Raw genomic sequence first — 11,949 nt, 5'->3', positions numbered from 1 at the left:
CACGAGTTTTCTCACTTTTACCCTTCCAATTCTCTCCCCCATCCCACTGCGGGGGGAGTGAGCGAGTGGCTGCGTGGTGCTCAGTTGCCAACTGAGGTTAAACCATGACACATTGGAACAAGCTGCCCAGGGAAGTGGTTGAGTCACCATCCCTGGAAGTATTTAAAAGACGGGTAGATGAGGCGCTTAGGGACATGGTTTAGTGGGCATGGTGTTGTTGGGTTGACGGTTGGACTCGATGATCTTGGAGGTCTCTTCCAACCTTAATGATTCTATGATTCTATGATAATGTATGCAAGAAGTGCTGTACAGACGGAGGCTGCGATTGCAACTGGAGTCAGCCCATTCAGGGTCAAATACACTTGCACATGCTGGCTATCAGTGCCCGTTTTCATCTTCTCTAAGGGAAGCAAAGTCACTACTGCTAGCTACAGAGATCTCCTGGCACAACTGACTTTCTGTCTTTGTGTCAGAGGTCAACTCCTTCATTTTTTTTCCCTTTCCAGTGTCATCTTCCAGATGCCCTGTTTCAACCTTCTCCACGGTGAAGGTGGTTATATACTAACCAGCAGGTAGATTCACTGAGCTCTGGAGGCAGCTTCAGTAAGCTGCAGTAGCCTCAGAGCTATCTGTTTTGCTAACTGGGCGTTGGGGACCAATTCCTGCACGAAGAGGCATAAGCAGTGTAGTCGCAAGCCAGGAGAGGACAGGACGAACAACTTTCTGCTATCTCATGATTCTAGGTTGCTTAATGCTTGGCTTTAATCTATCCGTTGCCCCATGGAAGTCATTAGGTCCTACTTAGAGACTATAAATGGAACAAGTGCTGAAGGTTACATGCTTAGTGTCCTGAAAACTTTGTCCCTGCAGGCACACAGCGTTTGCTGATCTGCGGAGTTAGGACCCCCTTGGTTGTAACAGTGAAATCTGCAGGGAAGGATTAAGAAGTGGTGGATGACCTTACAAACTGGGATAATGGGCTTGGCGAAGTAATGCAAAGTGCAAAATAAGGACTAGTAACAGTATCTGCTGTACTTTTAGGTGAAAACTGAAGGGGAGGGTAAAATGAGCTCTGAGAGGTATCCTTGACTCACCAATGTGCTACGGCTGCAAGGAAAGCAAACGTAACACTAAGGTGTATCAAGTAGGGTATTTTCAGTGGTTCACATGGCAAGTTTCATTGACCCTTATGTATAATGTCATTTCAAATACAAACTACGGCTCTGGTCACTCCAATACAGGAAAGATGAATTCATATTCAAACTGGCAACCTAGTGTCAACAGGATAATTAAGGGGGGTGAAGAGTCTTTTCTGTCGCAGGTGATTAAAAAGAGATTGGCTTGTTTAGCTTAGCAAAACAAAGCTTGAGAGGGGATCTTGTTTTCATCTATAAACAAAATAGGAGTGTAAAAATAGGCAGAGAAAGAAAAAAGAACCACTGTTTATGCAAAAGAACATTACTGATAAAGGAACATTTTGTGTAAAGTGGCCATAAATAAATGTGGATTGGGAATTAAAAGGGTTTTACTCAACAGAACAGTCCTTGTGAAAAGCTTCCCAACAAGAGTTGGGAGGCATCAAAAACTGAAATCAGTTTTTAGATGGATGTGGTTGGCTTGTGAAAGGGATTTTACGACGCAGTTACCTATAATAGCAAGGGACTCGTTCCTGTGCCCTTGCATTAATTTTCCACTACGGAGGTTTGTCACTTTCCCCCTCAAGAATCTGGGACTAGCCACTGTCAAGAGAAAGACTAATGAGCTAAAAGGACCACAGGTGCAATCCAAAATAGCATTGAATAGTCCTGTTACTTCAAATGTTTTAACACAGTGACTGTATAGAGTTGAGGGCAATTAACAGCTGTCAGGGGTGATGAATACCCCAAATTGCTCTTAATTCTAAATGGGAAAAGCTAAAAAACGCCCAGGTTGGAAAAGAATGAGTCACCGGTGCATGGATGCTCTCCCACTTTGAAAGGATTTTAAAAAAAAAAAAGGCTATAACAGCATTCAAATGAATAAGCAAATGATAAGGTGCATTTGGAGTCATTTCAGTGCTGTTATATCGGGGATGAACGTGTCTCAGTGGTTTTAAAGCGAAGGCGGCACCCAACATACCGAAGAAGGAAAATAAAGCGATGTCATTGTTTTCCTCATCTACGGCGGATAATCGTTTTAAGTGTTCAAAATCTCCCGTTCTTTTCAGGTGGATGCGTAGGTGAAGTCCTTCCGCTGTTATTTTGTTTTCTTTTTAGTGGAGAAATCAATGATGACTGTGTTATTTCTTCCATTATATTTGTTTATGTATGAGAACAGGTGTGTTATTTGTAACGAAGAAACAATCGCTGAGGAATAAAGCTAAAATGATCCTACCCATAGATGGCAGTAACTGCTAACAGTGCTGGCTGCCAGTGCCACTCCAATTCAAAGTCTTAGGACCCAGACAAAGTTTAAACCAATTGACCTGATCTCCTAAGTTGCTAAACAGCCACTTCAGGGATCTTAAAATGGGGTCACGCACCAAGCTCCCTGCGGAAACCACCAGCAGAACATGTCTTCGTGGAAGCTGGTTCAATTGTCAGAAATAACCCCCCTTTGATTTCTTGAAGGAAGGAGGTATAATATTTATTCAAGTGCTATGGTTGACAGCAATAAGAAATGGCATTTATATTAGAATATTAAATCTTGCCATGTTCTCATGAGACATGTTTTACCTGTAGAATGAACAGATAAATACGATCTGTGTTTAAAGCTATCAAAACTGAATGCCTTACAATTTGGACCAATATCCCTTCCTGCCAACCCAAGAATTACCTTGTATACAAAATATTGATGTATTCACCACCTTTGGCTAAATAAAGACAGGAAGAATCATTCTCATGGCACAGAAGAGCAGCAGCAGCTGCTCCTGATGCAGGAAGACAGAAGCAAGGGAGGAGATTGTCCATAGGAGTCACTTATTTTCTCTTTATCTTTACACATGGGGAATCATATAAGTTGCAAACAAGAATTTCATTTCCTGACAACCTTGGTCTGTCTTCTTTCCTAAAGGAGTCCTGCAGTGGGATTGTCAGGCAGGACTTTCCTTGCTGCTTTTTAATCACTCCTTGGAGATCTGACTCATAGTGACGGAAGATTCAGAACAAAATTTCTGAATTTTGGAACAAATTTCCAAGCAACTGAAAAGGGGAGGAGCAGGCTGGAGTTTTGGGGTCATCTCTACAGGAAGGAAAGAAGCTAAGGATGGTTGCACGTTGGCTTTTTAACTTTCTGGAAATGCATTTATTATTTACATTTTTCCCCAGGTATCTCAGGCAGGGCAGTGCAAATATACAAGACAAAGTCACCAGCCTACGTGTGCTTTTTAAGAAGGACATAGTATGTTGAGAAGAGAATTAGGATCAGGAGCAGTGTGATGGTATGTGTGAGGATGCATAAGCAATCTGGGTGTGTTGCCAGCAGTTTTAAAGTTTTACCACTGTCATATGAGGGATATTAATGCTGTAGTGGCGTCTGGCATAGCAGGCATTGTATGCAGTGCAGAAGATGTGGAGGCAGAGTAAAGGCTTTCTGGAGTAGTCCGGGGGGGGCTGTTCCAGGCATAAATGTGCGAAAGAAAGATTTCAAGAGTCAGTAGGTAAAAATGTCCATGGAGGGGACAGACATGAACCTAAGTGGTGAAAGGAGAACAGAAGGGCTGAGCATAAAGGTTTAAAAAATGGAGTGAAATGGCATTGTGAATATACGAGAGATACAGAGCTGAAGCTTGGCAGCCTCTGTGTGATGCAGCTGGGAGTGGGACGGGGAAGGACACTAAAGGGGGCTGGAGGCATCAGAATAAGGGCCAGGGGACTGGTGATAGCAGTGTCCTTTTGAAATGGGCGGGGGGGTAAAACGGGAGTCAGGAAAGCTTCGGGTTGTCATGTAAAGAAAGGAAGAGGCTGATGTAGGGAAGGGAAATGGAGGTGGAAAGTGGATGGCCATTACTTGCTCTTCATTATTCTGCGAGACAGTTAAGCAGTGAATCAATTATGATACCAACCAATTGTGTAGATAATGAGTTAAGCAATGAAGCAGTTACACAGCAAATCATTTCTGATATTAAATAAAAATGGGGAGAATCAACAGCAATATGAATCAATTATGCAGAGAACTGTTACCAAAGTCAGTCAGTTAGGTAGAGAAACGGTTATACAGCAAGAGAATGAATAAATTAATTAGGAAGTGGGACCATTATGTTGAGAATTAATTATGCAGAGTCTTTCTTTGTGATAAGGGGCATGTCTGAGGGAGCTTCACGCACAGGAAAAAAAATCCAAAACAAAACCATAAAAATAGATGCAAACCTAATGACGATACAAGCCCTGCGCCAGTTCTCAATCACTTTGCCTGTGACATCCTCTCCTGTGTCTCTTTGGGCTGGAATCACCCATGTTGCAATAGATGCTGAAGCCATTGCAGAAGCAGAGGAGAGGAAGCCTGTTTCTCCAGGAAGCGCGTTCCTTCACTGGGGATGCGGAGGTGAGACGAAGGAAGTTCAGAGGTGACTTTGTGGCTCTGACAAGCGGGATGTAGAAGGAGCCATCTAACCTGCACAGAGAGGCTTGGGGCTCTTCATGGCCCCAGGATTACTCAGGGTCAAACTTCTTGGTGTGTTTTCTACCTAAGAGCCTGAAAGCTGGATTCTCTTCTGCCTTGCATCTGTTTCCACCTCTACAAAATAGGTGTCAACGATCAGCAAAGAAATGTTTCCATTTTGTCAGTTCTCTCTACTGTTTTAGCTGGACAAAAGCCAACCAGCCTTTTGGACACGACATTCTCTGATGGTGTCAAACGTAAGCATTCAGCTTCAAGAGCAGGCTGCCTTACTTTAAACAGATAAAAACGCAATACAGACCACAAGGTGGTGGAAAACAAATTTTCAAGTCATTGTTCCTGCCGTAACAATGAAGTATACTGATTTATACAGTGGACACAGTATGCTGTATCATTTTTTATTTCAGTGTTTTTCATACTCAGAAAAAACAAAACAAAAACACTACAAGAGAGAAAGCAATCTGTAACATCCTTGAGAGAACAACACATTTTACCAGCTGAGTGCTCAACCCCTTACCTAGACAACACTTCTGTCAAATTTTATGATAGATTGGCTTGACTGCTGGATCCAATCCAGAATAAATGCTGAACTAGATGTCTTCCCACTGTTATCTGTTCCAAGTCTGGACACTAGTTGGATTCTTGAGATGGCTGGCAAAATATCACTCCTGCTGTTCCCATTCCCCCGCCAAGGTTAATGGTGCTATTTCCCACAACAGCTCAGAAGAGCAGTTTTGAAGAGATCTGTCTTGCCTCAACAAAACCTATAGCCTCCCCGTTGGCCGATACTGCAATGCAAGCACAGAGTATTTAGGTTTAAAACATTTGTTTCACACAAAGGAATTGAGATATATATTCAAATGCAGAAATTATTGTCTTATCCAACAAGGTTTTAATGTCATATTTGTTGATTAGAGAGGAAAACAGTGATACGGTATGTTCTTAAGTTAGAGTGTTTGGGTTACTAGAATTGTTTTTGGGTAGCAATGAAGTGCAAGGTTAAGATGTAATAATAATATTATAAACATGGTAATAACTATTCATATGTTTTTAGCAAAAGTAATTGTGAAACTACTAACAGCAAGTTGTTAATACATTAGCCAATATTGTTAAAAAACTTAGAAATATGTGAAATAGAAAAATGTGACATAAAAGTAAGTTTAAAGGAAAATGGGATCTGCTGGAGCAGAAGCAGGTTGATGTGTTTGGATACCATGCCACCTTTTTTCTGCTCAGCCATGGTAAAAATGCTGTGAACTACTATTCTCAGCTGACAGTAGGGAATGTTAACTTCAGCTCTTGGTATTTGCTTGTATCTGTGGCTTTCTGTCATCATTTCAGTGCAGCATGTCAGAATCAAGCCTAGCACATGCAATCAGTGTTAATTGAACCAGGTAGTCACTAGGGCAATGTAACAAGGTCTTTATGTTGAGGTTCAGGGCTGCTGAAGTTAGCACTGCCTTTATGAGGACCTAGCCATGCTATTAGGAATTACGCAGATATAGTATACATGTAAGAATGTAAAAATTTCTCTATGGACAATAGCCATAAATTAAACAGGCAAGAGATACAATTTCATCTGCATTAGTCTGCAACTTGTACTTTTTTTATTTTGGAGGACTATGCTGGGGCAAAGCTGCCCGTCATAACTAAACATTTCCTCTTTTTTTTCCTCTAAGATATGAGATCTGGAAACAATATTATTCAGACATTCACACAGGTGCTTCATGCTGGTTATTGCACCTACATAGATAATTTTTATCACGTTTGCCAGGTCTCTAGTTTTCATAAAGGTTCCTGCAGCCTTTTAAGTCCTGTTTCTTTTTTTTCCCATTTGCCTTCCACCTGAGGAGAAGGCAGTTGCACTAGCTAAGATGTACTTCGAGAGGGTGTCCTCGGTGACTCAGTTGCATGTCAGTGCCTAGGTCTCCCTCAGATGGGCATGCTTAAGAGAAAGAGGTTGAGAGCGGTCCCCTTTCTCAGCTAAGACAGAGGGATGTTTGGGCCCCATTGTGATGGCCAGAATCTCCTGATGTCCAGCCTTGCAGATTGCCAGATTCTGCCAGAACTTGCAGAGGCCCAATTAGTGTCAGAGACGCTCCTCTTTTTATCTCCTAATGACCGCCAACGCTCACCACCTGAGATTTCTTCATGAGATGGGGAGAAAGATTTTTCAGTGCATGCTGACTTCATTATTCTGCACAAAATTCACATTTCTGTTTCAGCCAGAAACTCAGTTTTGGGGAGTAGGGCAAATCTGTGGCATGCTCTGTGCAAAATAGCTCAAACTAGCTGCTTACTCTCAAAACAGGCTTTTAACACCATTAGTTTGTTTCTTTCATTGCTGCTTCTTTCCAGACATCTCCCTCCTAGAATTATCTTCTATTAGATCTTTGGAGCCTGTTTGCTGGATTTAATGTCATGTTATTGGTTTAATGCAATATTAATGTTAAACCCCCTTTGTTTCTTAACCGCCCCGATGATTTAAAACGCTTAAAACTGAAAGTAATGTATATGCCTCAAGACAAGGATACAAAAGCCCTAAACATCTGCCATCAGAGTCTGAGCTGTGGGGACATCCGACATTGTAGATAACACTGTTGTTCTCTGTCAACACCAATCAGTGCTCAAAGACTTGTAAGGCTGTAGTGAGAGGGAGAAAAAATTGCTAACATGAATAGGGAGAAAACCTCATGTTACAGTCTTGTTTACAAACATGTACACAAGGGAGGATAAACAACCATGTTTCCTTTCTCATAACTCCTGTGTGCTTTGTTTTTTTCCTCTTGGCATCAGCCAATATCTTTGACCGTAGTTGCAGTTTAGGAAATTGCTTACCTTAGCTTAACTCTGACCTGCCTCCTAGCAGCCTCCAGTAGTTGCAGATGTCTAGTACATCTAGACTAGAGGCTGGCTCTGGACCCAAGGCTTTGCGGTTGATAATTATTAGTATCTTGCAGGATACTGTTAAATGTAACCTCTTTTTGATCCAAATGATTCTTTTTCCCTCCGTGGAATAATGCAAACTCTAGTCTGGAGGTGAAGGGTTTCTCTTTTGTGTAATACTCCATAGGAACTGTAGGTTGACCAAGATGGTTAGGGAGATATTTTCTGTACAACTGCAATGTTTCAGTTCAGAAAACTTTAGCTTATAGGCAGCTGCTTGTTAACTGACACTGAAGAGTCATAAAGACACTTGCCAACCCAATGGCCTTGAGGACAGGCAATCAAACTCCTTCTGAGCCTGAAGGTGTTACTTGTCTAGGAATAACCAATGACTCTACAAACTCTGAAAAACTCCAATGAGGTCTGTGGCGTACTTTCAGAAACATCAGTTACCTGTGAAGAAGTCACACAGACCTAACAAGGTCTCAGAGAAGACAGTCCTTCCAAGGGGTGGTGCATAGGCAAGACAGACAGAAGCCTAAGCTACTTTAAAAAATCCTAGATGTTATCTAATGCTTTGTTTCTTCTAATCATCACTTAAGTATGAGACCTGGTCATAGACTCCCCGGGGAGGTGACATAAATGCCAGAAACCAACTGAGCGTCTGGGCTGAGACTGGTTGCTCTACAGAGCACTGTAAACTCATCTAAAAATAGGGGACTTTCACCTCTACAGCTGACATGAAGAGTGATCCCTGCTGGGGTACACTTGGAGTGACTCACAGGAGGACCAAGATACAATTAACTTTATAACCTTAAAAATGACATGAAAGCAATGTCCATTTAATTGGAAAAGCATTAACATGCCAACCTCACCTAGAGCATTCCAAAAATAAATATTGTGACGCCAAAAGACCTGGAAGGAAGCATCTTTAAATTGTGATGGATAACTGCTTAATTATTCAGAAACAGAAAGGAAATCACCAAGTAACAGCTAACCTCCATTTCTTTAGGGCTTCACTAGACCGCAATTCCTTTTTAAATCAAATGCACATCTCCCAGAGAACACAACTTCTCCCTCCTACCCCCAAGTTACTATAAATGAATACCGTGGCTGGAAGAAGAAAGTAACAGGTTTCCTTTTGTTAATGAACAATGGTCTAGCTTATAGCATTTCATAAGGTTTCCAGATGGAAGAAAGCAATCCAATAAAAGATTTTGCATCAGTAAGGTCATTTGGGGACATAATTATCTATGAAAGACATTGCATTTTTGGCAATATATGAAAAGAGATTACAGTTCTGGGTGCCTAGTTTCTTGTGGGTTTTTTTTGAGGTAGGTCCTGCTTGTGTAGAAACCTTTCTCCCCCACGCTGTTCTTTAAGTGTCAAATTTTGTTGCATTTAAGAAAAGTACACATCATAACAGATGCCAAAAATGCCATTGAATAATTTTAATAATAGCAGAAAGCTAATTGCTTATCAGCAGAAGATTCCTTTTCTAGAACTGGCAGAAACCATACAGAACATCCATGTTGTTGCTGAAAGGCTCAAGCTAGTCGATTTTGTAAAAACCTGACAAAAGTAGCCTGTACATTCATATAAATATATTTAGGTAAGGTACAGCTGCTGAAATGAGTACCTAATTGATGTGAGATGCTGCCAGCGTGCCCAAATGAAATAACAGAATTTAAGAAGATGAAGTTACTTCAGTTGTGACTTGGCCATCAGATGAGGAGAGGTGCTCTTGGCTTTTGGAAGAGTTTTGTATTAGTTTATACACACTGAAGACTTTCATTTTACATCTTTTCACTGAGAGTATTATGTAGAGATGTACTCTGCCTGCTAAACATTAATGAATGCTCTTTTTGGCACCACTGAGAGAAATGGCAATATTATTATAGTTCCCGTATTAAAGATGTAAAGCCCCTAAATTATAGCCAGTGACTGGTTTTTGGGTATATTTTTGTTAATAAGGACAAGTCCCTACAATTCAGTAGGGCAAGTGGAAACTCATTATATGTTTAAGTTATTTCACTTTTGTTAAGGTTACTGTGAATGGCTGAAGAAGTTTGAAATTTTTTGCTTTATATGCTTTTCCCCTGAAGGAATGGCAAACCCAGCCATTAAATCTCGTAAACCTCAGTTCGGTGCCTTAAACTTTGGACTCGCCCTTCTTACCATTGAAACGGGACCTAAGGCCATTTCTGGGCACTGATTCACTACTGGAGCAGGTTCCAGGTGTGGGAGTTTCGGTCCTGTGAAGTGCTCCCAGCTCCTGTTGCCCTGCCTCCCATACCATACCTGCTGGTGGTGCCCACAACTGTCCAGTGCTGACTTTGAGGGGATGCAGTGGGGTCTCCGGCATCAGCAGCGGCTCTGCCTGGGTTGTCCTTCTCAGCATCTCCTCCGAAATCCAGGCTGAGCACATCCTTACGTAGCTCATGACATCTGATGAATCACACCGGTAAGTGAGACAGATGTGGATGCATTTTTTAAAAAACACAGGGTAAAAAGGTACTTTATACTTAAAACAAAACAAAAACCCCCTAAATACCATTCCTAAGGAAGATCACTCATTTGCAGCGCCTGACAAAACTAATCAGCCTGAATGACTAAGCCATTACATCTTTCCAGAGTACAATGCTGTGTTCACAAAGAACATGACCCAGAAGATGATCTTAAAACTTTCAGCAGAACTAGTTCCATAAAGTATTTAGATTTTTCATATAACTGTAATCCAAAGAAACACTCTGAAATGCAACAGGAGCAGATAGCCATGATTTCTATCTTAGGAGAGACCCTGACCTAGTAACGACCCAATAATTTTTGCTGTATCTTTACTTTGATACACAGCTGTTGATGGGAAAATGAGCTCAATATTTCATATCCAGTGTGAGTCTTGTCCTTTTGTTTTGATATAATATTGGAGACACAAATAGCTGGAAGAATAGATCTAATTTATTGGTTCATAGGAACACGGAAGAGCAATATAAGGAATCTCACACACACTGATACCACCCCTCTTTGCTGTGCCAAGAAAGTCACTTGAAATCCCAAGTTCTTCCACAGAGTTTACATCTGGCCTTCAGGCTCTGGAACTCGTCAAGTTCTCACAGTCTGAAAGAGCTCATATCTGGTGACTCTACGGGTTCAGTATAAAGACCCTCATTTTTCCCTGAACATGACTGTGATGGGGGCAGAATCTCACTGATAGAGAAATGTGATTCCAGCTTTTCATTTGCCAAGTGTATTTTTAACTACTTATTTTGAGTGGCTGCTCTGCACTTTGGTTTAGTGTTATTTTTATAAAGATAATTTGTAGCTGTGTAAAAGGTGCTGAGGGTGCACTTCCAGAACCCTTTTGTACATATGCAAAAATAATGAATAAATAAATAAATGCTCCTTTCACATGACCTCATTGAGAGCAAAGCCAAATTCCTGCAAGAGAAAGCCAGCTGAGCAGAATTTTCCAAGTGCCTTTATTACGACATTATTTCTATTCCCATTGCATCTCAGGGTCCTAGTCACAGACCGGGGACGTTACGATGCTAAGTACCACACAAAAATAAAAAGGATGTCTTTGCTCCAAGGGGCTTTTATAACAGCAGTGGTCAAAACGGGGCAATGTCTGCCAGTAGGATCCAGGAGCATTTTTCCGAGCGTGGAAGTGTGTATCAGCAGTTTCTTTTTACGCAGGCTCAAGGACAGATGGGATCGGTGCGATGACATCTGAAGTTCAATTTCAGCTACTGTGTATAAACTCATAAATGCTTCAGAAGAACCAAGCTGTACACTTGCTGTACTTTGAAGAGGTAAGTTAAAAACCAAATGCTAATCAGCCGACTATGCAGAGATGAAGCGGGGACAGTCAGCTCAGGTTTTCAAGTCAGCATTGCTGAGGGATTTTGCTTATGTAAACACTTGCGATCATGTTTTCTATGTCTATAACCATCTGAAATTTTGCATAGCTGCAGACTGAACATCTGCATAAATCTGAATGAAAGATTTAGAAAACAAATAGGAAGATTATGTAGCAAAACAGCATCTTTGTTGCAGCATTTAGGAGCTCAGACACAAAAAAATCAGACACATTATATGAAACTAACAATATGAAATTGTGTTTTCAATACATATCATCCATCTGGAAGTTAACTTTTATCACCTATGTCTTCAGGTTTGAGCTGAAGGTGACACACTGCTGGAAGCAAGGAAATCATTATGGATTGTTAGGCTAGTATTGAAGACACTGCGTAGTTCCAGTAAATGGGCTATATGGACTCATATTTGTGGAGGTAAAGGCAAACAGACTCATCTCTCAAATCTCATAGTGGCGGTGATGCAGATGAGCTGTATTGCTGGCGCCCCAAGGTTTCACTAGCCCAACAGTGACAGCTGTGCCTTCATTAAGAGAAAAGGATTTAGCTCATGGATCCCTGTGGCAAGTGACACCTCTCAAATTTGCAGGAG

General features: G+C 41.3%; 1 protein-coding gene across 1 annotated transcript in view; it reads right to left on the bottom strand.

Annotated features, from left to right (window-relative positions):
* MCUR1 (mitochondrial calcium uniporter regulator 1) overlaps positions 1–9,910 on the bottom strand; it is a 31,332-nt gene extending 21,422 nt beyond the window's left edge. The window contains exon 1 of the mRNA XM_009326555.1: positions 9,784–9,910. Coding sequence (XP_009324830.1) covers positions 9,784–9,910 — 127 coding nt within the window. The remainder of the gene's footprint in view (positions 1–9,783) is intronic.
* Positions 9,911–11,949: the final 2,039 nt, after the last annotated feature.

Source organism: Pygoscelis adeliae, unplaced genomic scaffold (genome assembly GCF_000699105.1).
Source record: "Pygoscelis adeliae isolate BGI_AS28 unplaced genomic scaffold, ASM69910v1 Scaffold186, whole genome shotgun sequence".
Lineage (NCBI taxonomy): Eukaryota > Metazoa > Chordata > Aves > Sphenisciformes > Spheniscidae > Pygoscelis > Pygoscelis adeliae.
The sequence above is the reverse complement of the archived record's forward strand: the minus strand, read 5'-3'. Positions and strand labels throughout refer to the sequence as shown.